This window comes from Neopelma chrysocephalum, unplaced genomic scaffold (genome assembly GCF_003984885.1).
Source record: "Neopelma chrysocephalum unplaced genomic scaffold, ASM398488v2 Primary Assembly neopelma1_319, whole genome shotgun sequence".
NCBI lineage: Eukaryota > Metazoa > Chordata > Aves > Passeriformes > Pipridae > Neopelma > Neopelma chrysocephalum.
Window position 1 is genome coordinate 540,260 of NW_020897981.1, and position 23,262 is coordinate 563,521.

The 23,262-nt window shown below is 51.8% G+C and overlaps 1 protein-coding gene across 3 annotated transcripts in view; it reads right to left on the reverse strand.

The window, feature by feature from the left end:
- SIL1 (SIL1 nucleotide exchange factor) overlaps nt 1–23,262 on the reverse strand; it is a 99,021-nt gene that overhangs the window by 69,532 nt on the left and 6,227 nt on the right. For all 3 annotated transcript variants that reach the window (XM_027705100.1, XM_027705101.1, XM_027705102.1), the window contains exons 2-3: nt 5,503–5,617; nt 1,520–1,655 (exon numbers count right to left, since the gene is read on the reverse strand). In XM_027705100.1, the coding sequence (XP_027560901.1) occupies nt 1,520–1,655; nt 5,503–5,607 (241 nt within the window). In that variant the 5' untranslated portion in view covers nt 5,608–5,617. The remainder of the gene's footprint in view (nt 1–1,519; nt 1,656–5,502; nt 5,618–23,262) is intronic.

Sequence of the window (23,262 nt, forward strand, 5' to 3'; positions counted from 1 at the left end):
CCCACTGGGGAAAGCCTGGAGCCCAGAGGCTGCAGGGGTGGGCTCGTGCTGGCAGCTGGTTCCCCAGCCTCGGGAATACATGTGCCAAAAGTGAGAGTCCCAGTCCACATAGAGATTTCACCTCAGAGAAACCCCGAGGAGACAGAAACCCAGCATGGCAGGGGGAGACCAAGGCAGACTCCTCTTTCTGGCATGTCTCCACCCAAACTTGCCACACACCCAAAATGGGGTGACAGAGCACCATGAAAGCTTTCCCAAGAGTAACCAAAATTGTTCTCCTCTGTGAACGCTGACAAGGTCCCCACTTCCACGAGCCCTGCGCTGCAAGTGCCCAACATGGAATTACTACAAAAATAAAGTGGAATAAGGCACTCGAGCAATGGAGAAGGTGCTTCTGAACAAACCCTGCAGAGAGGTTCATAATGACTGCAAGGATATACATATTCTGCTCCAACAAGGGTGCTGGGGATCTGCAAGGCTGAATAATGAGCAGGGACACCACATGCCTTCCATACATAATGGTACAGAAATGGAATATAAGTATATACTGCGGCTCTGTGAGACGTAGGGGCTTTTGTAGCCATTTATGTTATACAAAGATTTACACTTGGAAAAGTCGTTCTGCTATATCTGGCAGAAATTTCAAGACAAATGGAACCCATACTTATTCATTCAATGATAATACTGAGCACAGGATAAAGCTCTTAAATTCAGAGCACTTTATAAAAATTAATTACTACTTAGTTCACCCTTGTGAGGTGGGAAGGTATTACACCTGCATATACATGAGGACACCAAAGCACAAGTGGATTAAACAGCTCGTTCAGGACCCCAGAGACAGGTTAATTGCTGAAATATGTATGCACACATGCATCTGTGTGTGTGTTTGAATGGGCCTGGCTCCTCCAGAGCCTTCCCAGTGCTCAGGCCCTTGCAGTGAAGCCAGTCTGCTCCACTGGGCTCCTCTCACCATACGTGTCCCATGCACGTCTAATAAAAGACACCAACCCAAAAAAAAGGGGAAGAGATTTACTTTTGTGGTTTGCACAGATAGGAATAAAAGCTGGATTTCAAACAGCCAAGGAACAGAAAACCCATTGTTAAAATGCTGTGCAGTGCTACAGTGACAGTTCCTAATCAGCTTGCACCAGCCCACACCGGAGCACAGCAGACCTGGGAACGCACATGCCAACAAATGTTATAAAATCTGTCCCTTGACAAGCGTAAAAGAGAAAAAGGGCTGTGGAGGCAGGGACAGAGACACCCCACCACCTACCCTAGGGCTGGCAGCACACTCTCTCTGCTCAAGTGACCTGAAAGCACTTTAGCAACCACTCCCCTTTGCCAGGCGCTTTGGCCGTGGCCTCTGGTCCCTGTACTGGGTCACTGAGTCCTCATCCTTTATCTGAACATCAGCAAAAGCTCACATTGTCATGGGAACAGGCAGGAATTGGAGTGTCTGCAAGGCTGCTGTCAGTGCTGACAGGTGGGGCTCCAGAGAGATGCTATAATTAGTTACCTGGACGGAGGGTTTGCCACTGATGTGTGGGGTAAAACACTTCCAGGTCTTCAGGATCAGCGTCATCCTCTGTCACCGGCTCGTTCCCACTGTCATCTTTTATGTCGCTCTCTTCTATTTTTGTAAGGGCAAACTCCTTTTGGAGACAAGAGATTCAGCTCATTAGCAATTGCATCTGGGTAATTTAGTGCTGGCTGAGAATACAGAATTTTTTCCCTCGCCAGCAGATTTTTTTTTTTGACATCCGAGATTCTTTCCACATGGTTAAATTTAGATTTAAAGTATATTAAAGGTTAAACATGCATAACTAGCATGACATTTGTGCTGAACAAAGCAACGCAGCTGATTTCCTATTCCAGGGCAGGCTGCAGGTTTTAAACCAGCTTTCACAGAGCCTCACCTGTATTTCACTCAGAGCCAGGGGCCCTGGCTATTATTAGGGTTGCGTAACGTCGTAAGACCCCGTTTTCCCTTGCCTAAAAATATGTCAAACTTCTAACTTTTTCAGCTGAAATTTTCCACACGAGTGGAACGCCTCGAGGATCGTTGGTTGATGTTTGTTTGGTTTGTTTTTTTTTTTTCTTAAATGCACTTATTTCAGGCTGGGAGAAGATTTCAGCTAAAATAGTTCAGCTATTTCCAAAACAGGACATGAGAAAAAACACACCGAGTTGCCCACACAATACAAACGCGAGGATCCTCTTCTCCACACGTTCCCAGTGTTCTCCAAGTCTTTTAAAACAATGAGGCAGGGATTTAATCACCACCTACATGGCAAGTGCAGCATGGGGATGGCAGAGGTGTGGGAGAGCAGCCAGCACGAGTCGTGCGACGCTACGCACAGGGAAAAACGGGGATGAAAAGCAGAGAAAAAAAAATCCTTGCTGGGAGGGAAACCTCACTGCTCAATGGAAAGTCTCCCTAGGGAGCTGGTGGGAGTCATGTAAAACTGCAATGGATAAAATTATGGAGAGTGCATAGTAACAACCTGGTGCTGTCACACCAGAGGAAGCAGCTCTGTGCTGCTCTGGTTTGAGCAGGAACAGATGAACTGATCCGGGTTTATCATCTGGACAGCTCAGTGCCTGTTGGAGGGAATATTATCAGCTTCCGAGATCACCAATTCAGCCACCACTGAATAATTTCAGATAACCAGCCTATAGGGAAAGATTATTCCTAATTGTTGGCAATTAGAACAGAGTTACAGCTCACTTCATGAAGTGTTTGGATATTAATCCTTTGAATGTTTTCACAGGGAAAGAAAAAAAAAAGTAAATTTGGAGGTTAATTGGAAATTTTGGGCCACGTTCTGCCTTCTCTTCTTCCACTCCTCGGAAAAAATGCATGTGTATTTTCTGTCAGAATCTGGATGCTCTGCATAGAAACATCCATTTTCCAGCCTAGAAGAGCGTTTCTGAGCAAGAGAAATGTCAACTTGAGCAAAACACGAACAGGAGCAATGACAGCGTGGATGTGGCACTTCAGGACATGGTTTAGTGGTGGGCTTGGCAGTGCTGGGGGAATGGCTGGACTCAACAATCTCAGAGGGTTTTTCCAGCCTAAACAATTCCATGCTTCCATGACTGTGGTAGTTTATGAATGTGGCTGACAAACCTATAGAATATTTATATTTTAGCTGCCAGAGAGGAACGCGATTGCCGAAATGCATGAGAAAACAGAGCTTAACTCCTGCTTTCACTGAGTGCGTCAGGGGCTCAAAATTGTTCAAATTATAACAAACGTTAACGCTCAGGAACAATCACAGCCATAAAAACCCAGGTTCTGCAGATGAAAATCAATGTTAACATTTCCCGAGCCAAGACTCCACGGGACTAAAAAGGAGTGAGTGGAGCAGTTATTACTTAGGTTATTTCCACGGCTCTGTGATTATCCGAGAGGGACTCAGTGATACAGGTTATTGTAAATGCACCAAAAGGCCTCCCAGGGCTGGAGCTGTTCAAACACATAATGGAGACAGCTGATGTTTACCAGCTCTGCTGAGGACAAGTGCTGGGGTTTAAATGCTCAGCAAGGATAAAAGGATGTGACTTGGTTCATTTAAGTGTTACTGTCACTGCTTGGCCACAGTTGCTTTGCAACACCCCATTTTCATCAGTGTTTCTGGCAAAAATGGGCAACACGACACGAGCGATTCTTCATTTACACAGAAATTAGTAAAATCCTTTTTGGTTTGTTTTAATAACTAAAAGTAGGAGAAAGATGTTTTCTAAAGAACAATGGGCATTTCCCTAAAGGCAAAAAGCTTCCTTGCTTTACCAGTCTGAAATCAAGGGCAGTAAGGTGAAAAGCCTGGTTAGGGAGGGTCTGGGATACTGCTTGCACTCAAGGAAGAAGAAATTTTTTACAGAGAGAGTAATGAGGCATTGGAAGGGGCTGCCCAGGGAAGTGGTGGATTCTCTGCCCCTGGAAGTGTTTAAGGTGAGACTGGTTGTGGCATCAGTGCCATGGGCTGGGAACCACGGCGGGGTTGGATCAAGGGTTGGACTTGATGATCACAGAACCATAGAATCAGCTGGCTTGGAAAGGACCTCCGAGATCATCAAGTCCAACCCATGGGAGTGCAGGAAAAGGCGATGGGAGGATAAACCCCCCATTGCATTGCTCTTGCCTGAACCTCCCATCAGAGCGCTGCCCATTCCAGCACGGATCACTGGGTGGCTGTCCCAGTGCTCCCATTCCAGCTGGGATGTCTGGGATCTACCTCCCCTTCCTCACTGAAATAAAGATGTATTACCTCATCATTCACAGAATCACAGAATCATTTAGGCTGGAAAAGACCTCTAAGATCATTCAGTCCCCCCTGTGCCCCATCCCCACCTTGTCCCCCAGCCCAGAGCACTCAGTGCCACAGCCAGGCCTTCCTGGGACACCTCCAGGGATGGGGACTCCAACACCTCCCTGGGCAGCCCCTGCCAAGGCCTGACCACCCTTTCCAGGGAGAAATTCCTCCTCATGTCCAACCTGACCCTCTCCTGGCACAGCTTGAGGCCGTTCCCTCTCCTCCTGTCCCTTGTTCCCTGGGAGCAGAGCCCGACCCCCCCCGGCTCCCCCCTCCTGTCAGGGGGTTGCAGAGCCAGAAGGTCCCCCCTGAGCCTCCTTTGCTCCAGGCTGAGCCCCCCCAGCTCCCTCAGCTGCTCCTGCTGCTCCAGCCCCTTCCCCAGCTCCGTTCCCTTCCCTGCACACGCTCCAGCCCCTCCATGTCTCTCTTCCATGAGGGCCCAGAACTGGACACAGCCCTGGAGGGGCCTCAGCAGGGGGATGGGCACAGGGACAGTCACTGCCCTGGCACTGCTGTCACACCATGGTTGGTACAAAAGTCACACCGTGACTCCAGGTGGGCCTGAGGCACTGACCTACAGTGCTTACACTGTGACCTGTCCCTTGATCTGCTCTGGGTAACAGCCCAGACCCCAGAGAGCTGCATCCAAAACCAACAGCCCAGAAAGCTGCAGTGCAAGAGCAGGAGTGAGTGTCCAGGGACGTGGGATCTGGTTGTCCCCTATGTCAGTGCTCTGGGGGTACCCCCTAGTTTAAACCACAGCATTAATTAGACGAAAAAACCACCACATTCTACAGCTTGAGCTTCCTTGAGGGAGTTTTCCTGGGGCCTGGCACCCAGGGCTCAGCAGCAGCATCCAACCTGGGGAGCTTCACACTCAGTACACGTGCAAAGGGGCAGACAGACCCCACTCACCTCAACTGCAGCTTCCAAGTCAAGTACCAAAATCCATGCACGTGGCACCCGAGGACCTGAGAGGATGCTCTCCTAAGCCTGACTCACCTGTGGTGACTCAACAGATGCACAGCCAGGAACCTAATTGAAGCCACCCCTTCCTGCCTCTTAGAGGTGATTCACCAACCACTGCAACACCCTCCTGGGCTCTAGAGAAGGCTCAGGGAAGGCTGTCACCCCACCACAGACCCTAGTGGCACGGCTCCCAGCCAGAGCAGCCAACACTTACGGGAACTCTGTCACTCAGGCTTGACCAGGAAAACACCACAGACACCAGCAGCACCAGCAGGTTGACTCTGGCAGCGGTGGAGAGGAGACCAGCCCAGTGAGACATTGCCACCAGCCTGAAATGCAAAGGAAAACAAACCCAACAGTACTTTATTCCTTGTTTTCACAGACTTCAGGACTCTTTACACATCACTTTGCAACACAGCATGGGATCAGGGGTGTGACACTGCTGGAAGCAGAACACCTCGAGGTGTGAGCACACGGGTCCTGTTGGGGGCAGCTGGTCTCACTGCTAATGGGGTTAGTGACAGGTAATGCCAAAGTAGCTCATATTGACCCCACAGGGGCTTATATCTCTCCTGGAAAACATGAAGAGACCTGCAAGACCTGTTTGAAATCCCTGTGTTAGTGCCATGTATGACAACTACGGGGGAAAATAAAAATCAGTGCAACCCTGCGAGGGCTTTTTCTGCCTGTGCCTCTTTTTAATCACAGAAGTCACTGCATTAATTCAAATTAAACAAAACGACCAGCTGTCCAAGGATCAGGGGTTTATCTAATCCATATGTAGGTTTTTCTTAAGGAAAACAACATTTTGCAGAGGTCAACAAGGTTTACTTGGAGGTTCCTGCAGCACAAGGCTTTCCCTGCTGCTCAGAGCACCAGCTCACCCAAACCATGAGCTCAGGAGCTGGCTCTGACCACGCTTGCAGGGCACCACGGAGCAGCCCCGTGGCACAGAGCCACCCTGACCCACCACAGACCTCCTGCTGAACTAGGGAGGGGGAAAAATGAAGGGTCCTGCTCTCGTGGGTGCCGGTCCCCTGGTTCAGAGCTCGTGTCTCCAGCCCTGTGTGTGTAACCACACACGTGTGTCCCCACTGCCTCGAAACACGAGGCTCTGAACCCACTTCCAGCCTCCAGCTCGCTGCTGGGGTAGGGAACGAGCAGCCTGCCAGCACACAGGCTGCACAAGTATTTCCTTTGATTGGCTCTAAATTTACACGCTGCTAAATTAAACTAAATGAGGTCTTTTGAAAGAAGATGGGACTGATTAGTTCCGTTCAAACACTCCTTCATTACTCATCCCTCCATCAAGTCTGCTCCTACTCCTATCCAGGTTTTAAAGAATTTCCTCCCATGCATGCAGTCCGAAATATCCTTCTTGCTCCCTGCTGTCCATCAGGATGGCACATCACATTGCAGACTCTCCCCTCCTCGAAGCAACCATGTCCTGTTCCACAAGGCAGAAAATGTGCTCACAGGAGCACTCAACACCAGCTCCAGCCACCAAAGAGCCTCTGCCCCCAGAGCCCTTCAGGAACAGAAGCTCCTCTCCTTCCACCCCTTCCCTGCTCTCTTGTCTCCCCACTCCATTATGTTATTTCTTCTCTTCCTAATTGTTTTTTGCCAAAAAAAGAGAAGAAAAGGCAAACCACCACATCACAGTGGTCAATGGTGGACATGAGAAACAGAGTAGGGAGCACAGATAAAACATCTGATGTACTTCTGCATACTCCAAAAACTCCTGACCCAGGGTCTTCCTGAACAGCAGCCTCTATCTCTGAGCTCAAATCCATATCAACTAGATTTTCCCCATTAATTGTTTTTGGAGCAGATCTGGACTTCTGACACCCACAGCATCCCTGAGCAATGAGTTCCCCTTCTTAACTCACACCCTGCAGGAAAGCATCACTTCGCATTTCCTCCTTCAGTGTCTCCTCTTTTCTAAAGGGTCAAAGAACCACCTCAGGAACCCACAAGCCTTCTTAAACTACAGCTAGAGTAGAAGAAAAGCTCTCCATTTTCAGAAGACAGGCAGAGACAACCTGTGGCCAAAGCCTCCATCTCTCTCCTGGACACTGCCAAGCATGATCAGGCTATAACCAACACCCAGGCTCCTGAGCTGGAACACCCAGAGCAGGATTCATGGCTGCAAACTCCATCTGCTCCCAGAAGATTTTGATCTTCATGCCCCTTTGGCCAATGCCACAGTCATGACCTCAGTCTCAGGGTGACCACAACATAATTCCCCCTCGTGTCAGAACAAACTGCTGCTTTTTTGCACAGGAAACAGGTTTTGGGTTGTTTTGTTTTTTTTCTTTTTTTAGTTACAAAACAAGCAGCGAAACTGGGATAATGAAAAATAGATGTACGCCTCAAACTTTACCTGCAAGCCTGGAAATAAAAAGAAAAAAGAAATCCAACAAAGCAGTGGCTGAAAGCAAACGCACACTCCCATAAAAATAGAGCTCACGTGTACCGAGGAGGCTGGTGGCAAATGACAGCACAGCCTCTGCCAAGCCTCCAGCCTCCTGCCTGCCTGGCAAATGACATCTGCACAACAATTAGCACTTTGCTTCGGTCCCAGGTACACAGGAGGAGCCAACATGTGCAACACGGGGCTCTGAAGCTCCTGGAGAGAAGCCTGGGCAGGCTGACGTCTCATGACAAGACAGATGCACACAGAGGGCATGGGAGGATTCCCACATGGAATGTTCTGTGGATACAATGCATTTTTGGGAACAACCCCTGCAGCTTGCAAAGAAGAAAGGGTGGTCACAGTGACCCCACCTGCACAGGGAGCATTTGCTCTGATTTAAGGACATCATTTGGGGATCCAGCTGTACCCACCTGCAGGTGCAACTGGGCAGCACCAGAATTGCAACAGGAAGGCCACAAATTCCTCTTGTGCAGAGTGGGATTTTTTCCTAATAATCATCTTTTCACAGAATCCCAGAATGTGCTGAGTTGGAAGGGACCCACAAGGATCATCCAGTCCAACCCCTGGCCCTGCACAGGCCCAGCCCCAAGAGTCACCCCCTGTGCCCCAGAGGATCATCCCAACCCTCCTGGAGCTCTGGCAGCCTTGGGGCTGTGCCCACTGCCCTGGGGAGCCTGGGCAGTGCCCAACCAGCCTCTGGGGGAAGAACCTTTTTCCAAGATCCAACCTAAACCTCCCCTGGCACAACTCCAGGCCATTCCCTCAGATCTTGTCAAAGAAGATCATGTATTAGGGAGAGAGCAAAGGGTGAGACTCAAAGCAGCCTCTGTTCCTGGCAGGGTTCCTCCTGCCAGAGCTGGGAGGTTCTGCTCTGTGGCTCCAGAAAGCCCCGTCTGCCCCAGCAGCCACAGAAAGCACAGCACAGCATTCTGTTCCCACTGCAGGGACATCCTCACTGATCCCATGAGCTGAGCCTGCACAGCCCCAGGATTGCAGCTCCTGTAGTCTCAGGTGACAGCTCAAGGCACGTCAGCACGAGGAGCGTGTTTCATTAATGCCTCTGCTGCGGGAATGCAGCGCTCGTCCAGGCCCAGCTCAGAGCTACACTGCCTGTCCTGGGCCACTCCAATCAACCCATCTGGAGCCTCACCTGAATGCTGATCTCCTGCTCCAGGAAGCACATGGACATCCCAGAGAGCTCCCCAGCCCCTTCAACAGGCTCTGGCTTTACAGCCAACTGGAAACAGAATCCCAGAATCACTGAGGCTGGAAAAGCCCTCCCAGCCCATGGATCTACCCTGTGCCCCATCCCCACCTTGTCCCTCAGCCCAGAGCACTCAGTGCCACGGCCAGGTCTTCCTGGGACACCTCCAGGGCTGAGGACTCCAACACCTCCCTGGGCAGCCCCTGCCAAGGCCTGACCACCCTTTCCAGGGAGAAATTCCTCCTGATGTCCAACCTGACCCTCCCCTGGCACAGCTGGAGGCCGTTCCCTCTCCTCCTGTCCCTTGTTCCCTGGGAGCAGAGCCCGACCCCCCCCGGCTCCCCCCTCCTGTCAGGGGGTTGCAGAGCCAGAAGGTCCCCCCTGAGCCTCCTTTTCTCCAGGCTGAGCCCCCCCAGCTCCCTCACATGAGTGACTCTCCAGCCCCTTCCCCAGCTCCATTCCCTTTCCTGGACACACTCCAGCCCCTCAACATTGTTCTTGTCATGAGGGCCCAGAACTGGACACAGCCCTGGAGGGGCCTCAGCAGGGGGATGGGCACTGCCCTGGTCCTGCTGCCACACTATGGCTGATGCAAAAATAACAATAAGCTATAACAATAAGCCACTCCTTGTTCTTATTGAGGGTTCACCTAGGGAACAGGAAGAGAATTATGTGTCTTGCAAAATTGCCTGCAAATTTCCTGGTTCAGGGAAGGTATCTATCCAGCCACCCTCCATGGAGGTAGCCAGTGGTAACAGAAGTACCAACAGCACATTGTGTGTCTACAAGCAGAAATAATTGACAGAGCTCCCTGACTGAGTGAGGGCAGCACTGGAGAGCTATTCAGTGATGGAAGATCTCGAGGAACACAGCTCAAGTTACCCTTCAGCTGAACTGTAACACAAAGACTGCCAGCACTCACAGCCTCTTCGGCTGAAGGCAAACTGTGCTGGGCAACAGCAGCTCTGGGAACTGTCCTACAGCCAGCCCTGCAAGTGGCTGTGTGACTGGAGAGGGGCACGGAGGACACAGACTGCCATCAGCAGATGAGAGCTGAGACCCCCTTCACACACGATGCCATTGTAATGACTGGCATCCAGTATGTGACAGGCTAAGGGATGTGAGATGCCACAGAGAAAGAGAAGGAAATTCAGCTGACCTGACCTGAAATTTTATTCCCCTGAGCAAGAGGGTCCCCAGCTCTGTGATGAGCAGCTGTTTTCACAGAGCAGTGTCAGTCAGATGCCCTGGGGCCATCCTGTGGCCAGCAGTCCCTCCTGCTCAATGACTGCACAGCTACACCAGCAGGAGAAAGAGGAGGGTTGAAGCTGAAATTCAGCCTGTACATAAGAGAGAAACGAGCTGGTGGACAAACAGAGGATTACTGGGAGGCCACAGGACGCTCTACCCCTTCCCCCAGTCATTAGTTGGCTCTGCACAACCCTCTGCTTTCAAAGAGAGGACCAACCTGCATCCACCATCATCCTCTCCTTCCCAGGGGCACAGACACAAAGGCTCCTGGAAAGCACATCCCAAGCTAAGAGAAGCCAGCCTGGAAATACCCATGGACTGGGGAGCACAGGCCCTGAAGACCATGTGTCTGCTTGGCAGGCCTCAGTCCTGATGACCCACCTCAGCTCTCCCTGCCCTGACAGTACCTGGACATTGCACCATGGATTCTGGCACAGGATTTCTTGGATTTCCTCCACAAATTGCCATGAAAAGGCAACTTGGCCATACTAAAGACCCAACTGATCTCATAAGAGAGACCACAGGTCCTGTCCTTCCAAACACACTCACCTGGAGACAGTCACCTGCAGCACAGTCTAATGGAAGATCCAAGCCAAGGGGAAAGATGAGGCAAGAACCACAACAAGCCACCAAACTCTGCACCTGCCTTCACCAAGAACAGGACTTGTGAGTCTTTGATATCACTTTTCCCCCTCTTAAAACCCATCTTCATCCTCTTTTCATGCTTTTTCTTCTTTAAGATGAGGCCTAGTAACTGCCTGCACCTGCCCCCAGGGCAGCGCCCAGGTTTCGTGCTGGCTGATTGACAGGCACCTGGGGGGCTCCAGGGACACCCCCCCTGCTCTGGGCACCTATCAGAGTTCCCTCCTGCCATGGACAGGTCCTGGTCAGCAACATTTCCAAAAGGAGGCAGGAGTGAATTTTCCCCTTCATTAAAGCCGGCATTAAAACTACAAAGATCCTCGAAGAGACCTGAACACACTTGACTGATCAAAGAACTGGATCTGAATAAAAATTAATAATAAAAACAGAATAAAATCATAATTATGAACCTATCACCTTATGCAAAGCAGGGGAAGACCCCGGAATAGCAAACCCAGACAGAATCAGGAGCTTCCTTCAGGGACCCAAGTGATGCTCCAGACGGAGCCCCAGTTCATTTGTTCTCAACTCTCCCAGGACAAACCAGGCAGGAACAGAGTCCTTCCCCTCTATTCCACTCTTCTGCCCTCCACTCCACTCTGGTGAGACCCCACCTGCAGTGCTGCATCCAGCTCTGGGGCTCTCAACACGAGAACATGGAGCTGCTGGAGCAAGTCCGGAGAGATGCTCCAAGGGCTGGAGCCCCTCTGCTCTGCAGCCAGGCTGGGAGAGCTGGGGGTGCTCACCCAGAGAAGAGAAGGCTCCAGGGAGACCTGAGGGCCCCTTCCAGGGCCTAAAGGGGCTCCAGGAGAGCTGGAGAGGGACTTGGGACAAGGGCCTGGAGTGACAGGACAAAGGGTAATAGCTTCCCACTGAGAGAGGACAGGGTTAGGTGGGATATTGGGAAGGAATTCTCCCCTGTGAGGGTGGTGAGACCCTGGCACAGGGTGCCCAGAGAAGTTGTGGCTACTCCATCCCTGGAAGTGTCCAAGGCCAGGTTGGACGGGGCTTGGAGCAACCTGGGCTAGTGGGAGGTGTCCCTGCCCATGGCAGGGGGTGGGACGAGATGAGCTTTAAGTTTCCTTCCAACCAAACAGATCCCCCTCACTGGGCTGGCACAGACTCCACACAGCCCCACTCGAGGTCTGATGCCCAGGGTGCTCTCAGCAGCTCTGCTCCTCATCCTGCCACTGGGAAAGCACGCTCCTGCCTCCAGTGAGTATCCCCAGAATAGATCCATAGATACACTAACCCACACAGGAGCCCACTGCACTGACAGCCCCCAACCCCTGCCAGAGGGTCCCACCTGGGCACGAAGCCCCTGGGTGAGAGGCAGGACGGGTTGTTTGCAAACACCCTCACACCTCCATGATCTCAGCAGGGAGGGCACAGCTGCCATACAGACCATCCCATTGATGTCACTTATGAAACAGCTTAAAAAACCACATTTATTCTTCTTGCTTGCTCCTCATCATTTACTCCTACTGGGACTCTGCTCTGGCGTGTTAGAAACACTCCTACACAAGGGAAAAGTTGCGGGAACACCTTCTCATATTTGGCTGCCTACGGAGAACCCACACAGCACGGAGGCCACGCTTTCAGGTTTACAGGAATAAATCATGGCTCGAGCTCTGCAGGCTGGGCCCAGCTCGACCCCAGCAGCAGGTCCTGTGGCAGAAGCACCACTTGGAACTGTGGTGGAATTCCAAGGGGAGGAATTGTGACATGGGCAGTGGGGCGGGAGGAGCAGGATCACCATGGCACGAACACGTGTTTACAGAGCTTGGCACGTCCCCTGCAATCACACAGCCTTAAGAACCACCACCAGCAAATAATAACAATAAATATTAATAACCCCTCCAGGCTCGCTCCCAGCCATCAGCTCACACCAGCCCCTCCAGCAGCAGCTCAGCTACTCGTCCTACAGCGCTGCCAGGTGCCGATGGAAGCAGGAGCAGGACATGGATATATCCAGGGCAGGAGGTGGCACAGCAATGCCCGGGCACAGTGAGGGCAGCTCTCGGCACCGGCACATTCACACGGGAGCAGAGCAGGGGGTTGTTGAGGGTCACTTATGGATAAAGCTGGAATTGCCCCTTCTACCCGGCCACAACTCTGCCCCTGGTGTTTATCCAACCCCGCGCAGTTTAACACTAAACATCGTTTAGTCTGTTAAATTGACTTAATGAATTCGTTCAGGAAGCAGCGTTCCCACAAAACGCTGCTCTCCAGAGGGCAGGAGCACAGCTTTGCACTGCGGCGGTTTGAAGTCTGAGCAAGGCTGCCCTCACCCTCCCCAGCCGCTCCTTAGCAGCGCTGGCAGAAGGGGCCACGCTCCGCCCTGGTTCAGCACGATCCCAAAATTCCAGGGGCTGCAGCAGGTGTGCCAGCAGCAGACCCTCCGCGCCAGAGAGTGACCGCTGAGTCCAGCACGGAGCGTACAAAAGCAGAGCGTGCCTCAGAGATCAAAGGACTGAGTTTATCATTTATTATTTATAAGAAATGCATCTCTCTGAATTCCTGGCAGCTGCTCTCGCAGGGCTCTGCAACTGCCTGCACTCCCTCACTCCGCAGAGCTCTGGGGCAGCAAGGACGTTCAAACCCACACCAGAGCACAGGGGCTGGTTTGCACCAATTTAGGATTTGCCTGGAGATGTGCAGGGACCTTCAGGACAGACATCCTGGTGAAAGCTGCCACACTGCCTAACCTCAACCACAGGAAAGAGCTTCCCCCTTCCTCCTCACCTCCCCAAACCCCAGCTGGAAACACCTCTCCTCCTGCCCCTACCCATTCCCTTCTCCTGCTCCTTGCTGCAATTTCCCATGCACAGCACATAGAATTGAGTGATGTTTTTTCCCCCCCACTCAGATCTATCACTTCAATCAGTCTCTATTTGCAAGGTGACACCTTGGCTCACACTAACCCAGGAGTCTGCCAGCGTTCAGTGTGGTTTCTTACCCCCTCTGCTTTCCTGAGCTTGGAAATCTAAGAGGAAAGCAAGCACACACTGCACCAGCCAGGCCCCAGGGCACCCTGATGTCCCACTGCAGGTGGGCCCACGAAGAGCCAAAGATTCAGCTGGCATATTCCCAGCCTCTCTGGAAACAGGTTTTGTATTTTCCAAGTTCCTGCTGTTCACTTACGGCTCTCACATGAAATAACAACCTCCCTCTCCTGTCAGATGCCACCTTCCCTATAAAGGGACTCAATTAAGAGGTTAAAAAAACCTGCAAAATTCCGGCTCAGTGTTACAGAAATCCCACGGTGATGGATCAGGCACACAACTCCTACAGCAGCCCCAGGACAACCATCCCTCCCCCATGGCTGTACATCCACCAGGAACCTCCCGGAAGGTTTCCCATGGGCATGGCCAAGCCAAGGACACCCCGTGCCACAGCCCTGCAGAGCCCCTGGCACAGGGGTGTCCCCACAGCGGGCAGTGAAGGACTTCTCCAGCCGCCCTATTGATCCAGCGGGAACGGTGAGCTGTGAAGTTTATGAAAAATGCATTTTCTCACCTCTGCACAGCACACCAGGCGTGGTGACAGCTCTTACTGCCCGTGAGGACCCGGGGGACAGGGAGAGGAGGGACAGCAGGGAGCACATGGCATGTGGGCAGCAAACATGGGGCTCACCCATCACATGGCCTGGCTGCGTGGCCAGGGTTAACATGGCATGGATTCAACGTGCAGGATTCATTTCATGGGATGCCTGGCTGGATGCCCAGCTCAGCACCTCCCTTGCAAGTGAGCTGGGCTCCCCAGCGCTTCCAGTTTTGTGGCAAGGTCCCAGTTGAAAAGGTGGAGACCACTGGGAACCATCTCATGGGCCAAACCAACCCAGGACCTGCCAGACTGGCACCAAAACTCAGAATAAAGCCCTAAGAAGCCAAAGTCAACACCCCCCCCCGGTTAAGGGGAATAAGGAGCTCCCTGGGGATGAACATAACTAATCAGGTTCCCTCCTGGCTTTGTCCCAGATCCCTGCATCAATCCAGACAAGTCCCACACTGGAGCTCAGTTGCTCCATTTCTAACATGGACACTGTGGTTATAACCGAGGGAATTGTGTGGCTCCTTCCACTGAGGTGTCCATCACTGTCTCTCTGTGCTTGGATGAAAGGCTTAATCCAAGTTTGCTTATTTTTTTCACTGCATTAGTGCCTTCACAGTGGTCTCAGAGGACGCCTTTGTTAAGCAATTAAATTAGCCCTGGGACAGGAATGAGCATGAAGGGAGAGCTGAGAAACTGCCACTGCCATCATCCAGAACTGACACACATGGTGGTTTCCATTCCTCTACCCAGGCATTTCCCACCAAGAGTGAAAAAGGAGTCCTGTTCCCCAGTTATCAGAGCCTCCCCAGGCTGAAGCCAAAGCAGAACAGCCAGTCACAGCAGGCAGCATTCCTTCATCAGGGATTTTCCTAAGGAAATTTAAAATAAAAAGAGCTCCAAGGGCTGCAAATGCAGAAGTTAATGCACAGACATAGAAAGCTGAAAGCGAACACAATTCCTTCCCTCTCCTGTTGTTCGTCATCTGCCACCCCTACTTTGGGGAATGATTTGTTGCCTTTTAGAGCTATTTATATGTTACTTGTAGCACTGCATGGAAAAAACAGTTTGCAATGTTATGGTGCACCATCCTTATTAAACAATCCCTCAGGTACCACGGAATTGCTCCAGCCAAGTGAAGGACAGTGCATATCTTCCTCCTCAGGGGTAGGTGCCAGCCCCACTCCTGCAGCTGAGAAGGCCTCACAGGTCCCTCTGGAGGCCTGGCTGCTGTTATCAGATGGCCCAGATCATTCACAAGGTTTGTGTCCTTCCTGTTGCCATCCTGCTTTTTGCCTTGTCAGCCTCTGCTAAGCTGAGCTTTGATCCCCCAAGTGACTCCCGGTTCAGGGACCTTCTTTCCTTTTGCTGCCCAGACATGAAGGACACGGAGCTGGAGCTCCTCAGCACCTCGGCTTCAGACAGGAAGGCTTTGATGTGGCACAAAGTGCCTGGCTCTGAGATTCCTCTGGTCTCTTCAAACAGCAGCAAAGCCACAGCTTGTGATCTGTGCAAAAGAGCATTTTCCTTGGGGAATGGAAGTCACACTGGCGTTCATCTCCACGTTGTCACGGCAGAACAAGCTGCATTGGTGCTTCAAAGAGCTCCACAGCCTTAAATCGCTGTAACATGGTGACAAAGTGAAGAACCTGCCTCTGAACCTCCCCTGGATCCCAGTGGAGTTGTGAAACAGTATTTCTGTGAATGCCTTTGCCAGCACAGGACCCTGCACGTGCCAGAGTCACACAAGCCACTGCACTCAAGGGCTGCAGGGTCTGCACGGCTCCTCTGCGCTGGGAAGGCTCCAGCAACTGCTCAGCTACAGATATTTGAGCTGCAGGGCTGGGCCATGCAGGTGTGCACAGTGAAGGGTCATGGAGAGAGAATTAAAGCAGTAGTAAAGTAGTAATAGGCCACAGGTCCCTCCTGAGCTCCAGGACCGTGCTCCCTGCTCCCCAGAGCCACGGCATTCACTCAGCAGCAGTACCTTGGCTCCATCCCGTTGCTCCTCAGCCACAGCAGCCCAAAACCTGCACTGGGGAAGGAGGACAACAGAGACATGACCAGAACTGAGTGGGTTTCCTCCACAATTTTCCCTTCCAAGGGACAATGAATGTGTTTGCAACCTCTGCACCTTCTCATCTCTGCACTGTTTCTCATCTGGAGCTCGGATCAACAGCAGGAGATCAGACACTCAAAGGGAACATCCTTTTGGTGAGAACACCCTATAAAGAGCCATTTCATGGACTGACATCTCAGTAGCTGAGCACCAGTCCACGAAGGGTCCTTCCTTTGGCAGTCCTGGCTGTCACTGCATCTGCTGTCTCCACAGACACCGTAACACCCAACGCAGCAGCCAAAGGACACGGGGATCTTCACTCTCCATTTCTTGGCCTTTGCTGTAAGGCTACTGGCAAAGCCAAGGACACGAATGCTCCCTGCCTGCTGGCAGAGCTGGCAGCCACAACACTCTCAGCTCTGATCAAAGACGCACCTGCAGCACCTTCCTCTCTGCCACAAGACAGCAGAACACCCTGAGCAGCTGCTTCTGCATCCCAGTGGTGCCACAGCAGGTGGGGACACGGCACATCCACGCCAGGACTTCCAGGCCACGTCTGTTCAGAGTGGCCACAACAACCACAGACTTCAGCTGTCCCCTCCTGCATGCAGATTTTATCCCAAACTATTCTACAGCTTCTCCATCAGCTGCCATCTAAACGAAGCTGCCCTGTGAATCCAGGCTGTTTCAGTGACAGCCTCCACAGTGACTTCCAGTGACCACACACATCACATGTAAAGACAAGTTTTGGCACCGACCCCAACCAGGGAGTGAGAAATCTCCCTGCACCCAGAACCGGGCAGGGGCAGTTACTCACATGTCGAAGGGCTGCCAGCAGTGGGAACAGGCTGCATATGTTTCCCGAGGCAAGGACCCTGTCATTTATGCAATAAATGGCACATTTATTCTGCTATTCAGGAAGAAATAATAATTACAGTGGCCTGCAGTCTCCAGCTCTTTCAAGTCTGTACTTAAAGAGCAAGCAAAAAAAGACCAAAGCAAACAGCACTTCCACAAAAACCTCTGAACTGGCTTTTAGCTGCTGGACAAAAGCAGGGCAGCGGGAACTGCTCCACATTGTCCCGTCCCGTTCCTGTTTCATAACAGCAGCCTGGCACTGCAGGCAAAGCACGTCAGGAGGCAAAGCACTGCTCGGGTGCTTGAGCTGCCCTGACCCTCAGCCTCTGCCTCAGCACAGTGCTCCAGGTGTGCCCTGACATGTGCTCCTGCCGTGCTCGCTTCATCTCAGGGCAGGGAGCCGTGAGCCAGGCTGGGCACCGGGTGGGCTCCGCGTGGCCAAGGGCACTGGGACAGTGCCAGAGGAGCCAGGGCACGCCGTGGGTCTGTCCCCGAGCACAGCCACGGGATCCTCCCTCACAAACACGTCCCCAGCGCACATAACTCTCCGTCTAATGAAGCTCTCAGCCCTGTTCCGGGGGAGATTTACAGAGAGCTTTTTTCTCTTGGAAGCAATAACAGATGGACAGCAGGAAAGAGAAGAAATTAATGAACAGGTAATCATTCCCAAAGTTGCAAATAGGAGCGATTCCTCACCCTGAGACAACTCTGGAAAACAAGATTAAAATGCTTGGGGGACATATTCTTGAAACTGCAGGTAATAGAACAGATAAAATGTATTTACAGTATCTCACGGGGAACGTGTACTTTTTATTCTGCTGAGAAATGTAATCTTCCACTCCTCATTGCAGAGTTAAAAGGGTGGCCCAAAAAAAGCAACTTAACAAAGCGTCTTTAATGGCACCTGGGTCCAGTTCCAGAACACAGGCTCTCCTCTGCTCCGCACTCCAACGCACAACGGGAGCCACAGCCAGCACCTGCAGCAACACCCAGCACACAGACATGAATAATCTATGCAAACAGCACAGTTTAACAACAGCAAAGGGGAGGCTGGAATGGGAGGTGGGTTAAAGACACGCTCCCTCCACTGATGTCTCCTAAGGGAGGAGGAGGGCAGGCCTGCCTTCCTCAACTTCCCAGTGCCCGCAGAGCCGCAGCTGCCAGCGAACACACTGTGCCTCCAGTAGCCGCCAGCAGAAACAATTTGTCATGTGTCAGATCAAATAAACTCTTATGAGGCCACTGTACTCCCTGAAGCAGATGGCTGCCAAACTCCAAAGGAGAAATCCAAGAAAGCGAGCCGGCCGGTGTCAGACCCAAGTGCTCTCGGAGCCCAGCACGCTCCTCCCTGTGAAGCACGGCAGCACACAGTCCCACGCAGCGCTCCCACGTGGGGCAGCCACCAGCACCAGCCATGACTAACAAGAATTTAGTGTTTGAATTATCACTCTGGGCTGAAGCCCCACATAGCCCAGAAACTCCTCATCCAGTGGCACAGCTCCTCACTCATCCTCGGGAGGCCTGAGGAGGGTTAATGCCTGTCAAAGAGCCTCAGTGCGGGAATATGCTGCGATGGATTATCACCCATCTGAGCAAATGGTCCTCCCCTCCCAGCCAGCATGTGCTCTCTCACAAGTGAATTCCCTCAGAACTGAATTACAGATTACTAATTTTTCCTTTTAAATAGTCCTAGAACCTTTTTTCTGTTCATTCCTGAGCATTATTGCAGTTTCCCACGCCCTGGACTTGTGCCGTTCCAGACCTTGTGTCGAGGTCCCTCGCAGTCACCCTCCTCACTGCAGTCCTGCAAGAACCATTAAAGCACAGAGCCTGGAATGTCCTTCTCTCTGTGATCCTGCTGTGCAGGAGAACAAGCCCCTAAAACTGCTCTGGGCACATCTGCAAGGGTTAATCATGCCAGTAGTACTGTGGGGAACACAAACCACTCACCTGCTCCTGCAAAGACCAGGCTCGAGCACTCACTGGTCTGCACTGAGGGCACATCTCAGCCCACGGCTCAGCCACTGGCTCCAGATGTTCCAGTGTGCTCCATCTGGGAGCAGCCATCTGAGTCCTGCCACAGCCAGAAAAATTGCTTTTTCCACAGAAGATGAGTAATGGCCCCAGGAAAACGAGCGTGCAAGAGGCCCAAGGTTCTTGGATGCTTTTGCTTATGGCAAAGCAAGAGTGGCTGGGAAAAAGGCAGAAGATCCAAAGAAGGGACAGCAGAAGCAGGAGACATTGCTTTAAGTCACCAAAAAGCAACTCTGTCCCAAAACTCAGCAACAGAACCTCGAGTGACACTACATAGCAACAAAAAGAAGTGAAAAAATGAGAAATCTGGCAGCCTAAAGCAAGGAACAAGGGAAGAACAAAATCAGGCACAGGGCATTCCCCTTGGCACGAGCAGCACCAGCACAAACCTCAGCTGTGTGGGGGTTTATCCAGTTTAATTAAAGAGCATCTGATGCCTAATGACAAGTGTTATCTAGAGACCCTTTTATCTGTACCAGGACTCCTCTCCAGCCACAGGGACTGGCAGTGAGCACAGGACCCCATCGTGCCAGCCTTCCTTGGGCAGGGTTCTTCCTCCCTAAGACCCTCCCACCGGCACAGCACACCCCTCAGCCAGGACCGGGAGAGCTGGAAAGGACTGGCGGGGCTGCTTCCAGCAAGGAGCACAACACAGGCTGTTCCTGGAGTGCGGGAAGTGTTACACCGAGATCCCGAGGAGGAGGAGGGGGTGAGCAGACACAGGTCTGTCATTTACAGCGATGTTTTTCATGAACTTACAGTCAGGAGCCAGGATCCCCCAAATTCCCAGGTTTCCATGCTCCATTTCCACCCTGAAGCCCCGTGGACAGTGACCCAGCTCAGTGCCAGCACCAGGCACAGCCCTCAGCCCCAGCCCGCGATCCCTCTGCAGGCAGGTTAAGCAGGCAAAGCTTTAGCCATCAACCCAGGCCATGGCTTAACTCACATCTCTGAACAGAGGCTCTTCCTCTGAAAAATTTATGCTTTTTTCAACTCTCTGACTCAGAGATATTTCACAGAGAATCAAAGAGCTGTAGCACTGTGGGAGTCCAGGGCACCCGCACCGACTCCCTGAGCAAGTTCTGGTTCTGTTTCTAAACAACAGCAAATCCTCCAGACACTTGGAAAGAACCAAACCTACCTCAGCCACCAGAGCCAGGCAGAACTGAGCCATCTCAAGCACAAGTCCTATGAGGAGAGGCTGAGGGAGCTGAGGGAGTTCATCCTGGAGGAGTCTCAAGGGAGACCTCCTCACTCTCTACAACTCCCTGACAGAAGGGTGTAGCCAGCTGGGGATTGGTCTCTTCTCCCAGGAAGCAGCAGTAGGACAAGAGGGCTCAGGGTCTTCAGCTGTGCCAGGGGAGGTTTAGGTTGGATATTAGGAAGAAATTTTTTCCAGAGAGTGCTCAGCCATTGGAATGGGCTGCCCAGGGAGGGGGTGGATTCTCCTTCCCTGGAGGCGTTTAAGGTGAGACTGGATGTGGCATCAGTGCCATGGGCTGGGAACCACGGCGGGGTTGGATCCAGGGTTGGACTTGATGATCTCGGAGGTCTTTTCCAACCCAGTTGATTCTATGATTCTATGATCTCGCCCCCTCCTCAAGCCTGAACAAAGGAGCCCATTTACAGTGTCACCCGTGAATTCCTTTACCCCTAGAGCACGTGTACAAGTGCCAGCTGTGAGTGCCATGATGATTCCCAGCAGCCTCCTGCTGACCCGGAACAGGCTTCCCGAGCTTCTCCGCATCTATTGTGTACTTGATTACCCCGCACTCGCTGGAAGAAAAGGAATGAAATGCACTCAAGAGCCACTTGGTGATTCCTGATCTGGGTACAACAATGCTGGATGCAGCAACACCATGTTTCCTTCCCAGCACCCTCCCTGTCCAGTCACCAGAGACAGAACAAGGACCTAACACCCAGCCCCTCTATTCTGTCACCCTGATAAGGGCCCTTCTGGACAAGCCATCACATGCTACTCAACAACACAATATTCTGAATCCAGAGCTTGCGGCAGCACTTAGAGCACCCACTTAGAGCTCCTTCTGGAAATTTTCCACAGTGTAACAGTTTATTCTGTGGGCAGGAAGAGAGCAAGGAAATCAATTAAGTCAAAGTAAGAAGAAAAAACTCCTCCTAAAGTGACTTAACTGCACTAAAGCAGCAGTTGTGAGCGGGCCAAGTCCATTTTAAGGGCTATGTGTTTTCACTTCCACGGTCTTGGAAAAGAAAATGGAGTGACTTTGTTCTGTATGCATATTGTCCACCATTTGTTATTGTCTGTCTATTGATGCTTACTTGAAAAACAAAATTTAATTAAATCCCACAGTACTGCATGGCCTGCCTTTGAAATATGCCCGCATTAGTGGATCATTACAGTAAATGAAATACAGCTTCATATCGGATTTTTCAAATAACGTCCTAAAACAGTTAGAAATTAAATAATACTCTTGCAGAGAGAAATTAAGAGACACAGTGTTTAGCAAGGGCAAAAAAATGTTTACAGATGAAGTCTGGAATGAGACACAGAGGCAATGAGGCAGAGAGGGGCCAGAGGGCTCCTCCAGACCTTGTTAGGACGGTTCTTCGCATCCCAGAAATCAGACAAGGAAAGAGTGCACCGGGAGGGCAAGAGGCAAGGGCAGTGCCCCCAACCCCCCAAGGATGTCAGCATGAGCAGACAGGGGTTGGGGTGTGTTGGAACAGCCTGCCAACCCAGGGAGGTGTTTCTGCATGCAGGAGAGCTCAGTGCACCCACACACCCTTCACATCCTTTGGAAATCCAACCAGTCACGGGAAAGCGAAGCCTCGCAACCAACTCAGAGCAGTGAAAACCTGGACACTGAGTGGGATGAGAAAAGGGATGCAGGAATCACAGAATAGTTTGGGTTGGAAGGGGCCTCATCATCCAGTCCAACTCCCCTGCCAAGACAGGGTCACCTGGAGCAGGTGACACAGGAATATGTCCAGGTGGGTTTGAAATGTCTCCAGAGAGGGAGACCCCAGGCCCTCCCTGAGCACCTGTTCCAGTGCTCTGCCACTGTCCCTGGAAAATTCTTGTTGAGGTGAAACTTCTTGTGTTTTAGTTTATGCCATCACTCCTCATCCTGTCACTGGGCACCACTGAAGAGTTTGGCACCATCCTCTTGACATCCACCTTTGAGATATTTATATGCATGGAGGAGATCCCCTCAGTCTTCTCTTCTCTAGACTAATCAGGCCCAACTCCCATAAGAGAGATGTTCCAGACCCCTCATCACCCTCTCCAGTAGCTCCTTGTCTTTCTTGTACTGAGGAGCCCGAGCTGGGCCCAGCCCTGCAGATGTGCCTGCCCAGGGCTGGGCAGAGGGGCAGGATCCCCTCCCTGCCCTGCTCCAATGCTCTTCCTGATGCCCCCAGGATCCCATTGGCCCTCCCAGCCACAAGAGCACACTGCCAGCTCATGGTCAACTTGTCACCCACAAGGAAGGTGCTCTTGTGGCAGGATGAGAAATATATATACAGAGAGAAGCAAAGCAGCAGGAGGTTTGGCATCTCAGGGTAAGTAGAAGCACAAGTGGGTTAGTGAGTCAGCGCCGGGCACGGCGGCAGCGCCTGGTGTGGAACAACGCAGAGCAGCGTGTTAAAAGCCAGTGAATATTGCATGAGCTTACAGCTCTGGCTTGAAGAGATTTTTTCCTTAATAGCACCTGGGGTGATGCCAAGTGTTCTCTGACAATTTATTTACTCTGAGAAATCATTTTCTCCTAAATAAGCGCAGCCCGTTACCACATCCTGCTTCCCGTGAGCCTGGGAAAGGCTGTGCCCTGCAGCTCCTATGGCCTCATCTCCAAGGTGATGCACCAGCACAGGTACTGCCTCCAGCAAGAAGGCAAACTTCCCCAAAGGAAAGGCTGAACCTCCCCCCAAAGGACAGGCTGAACCTCCCCCCAAAGGA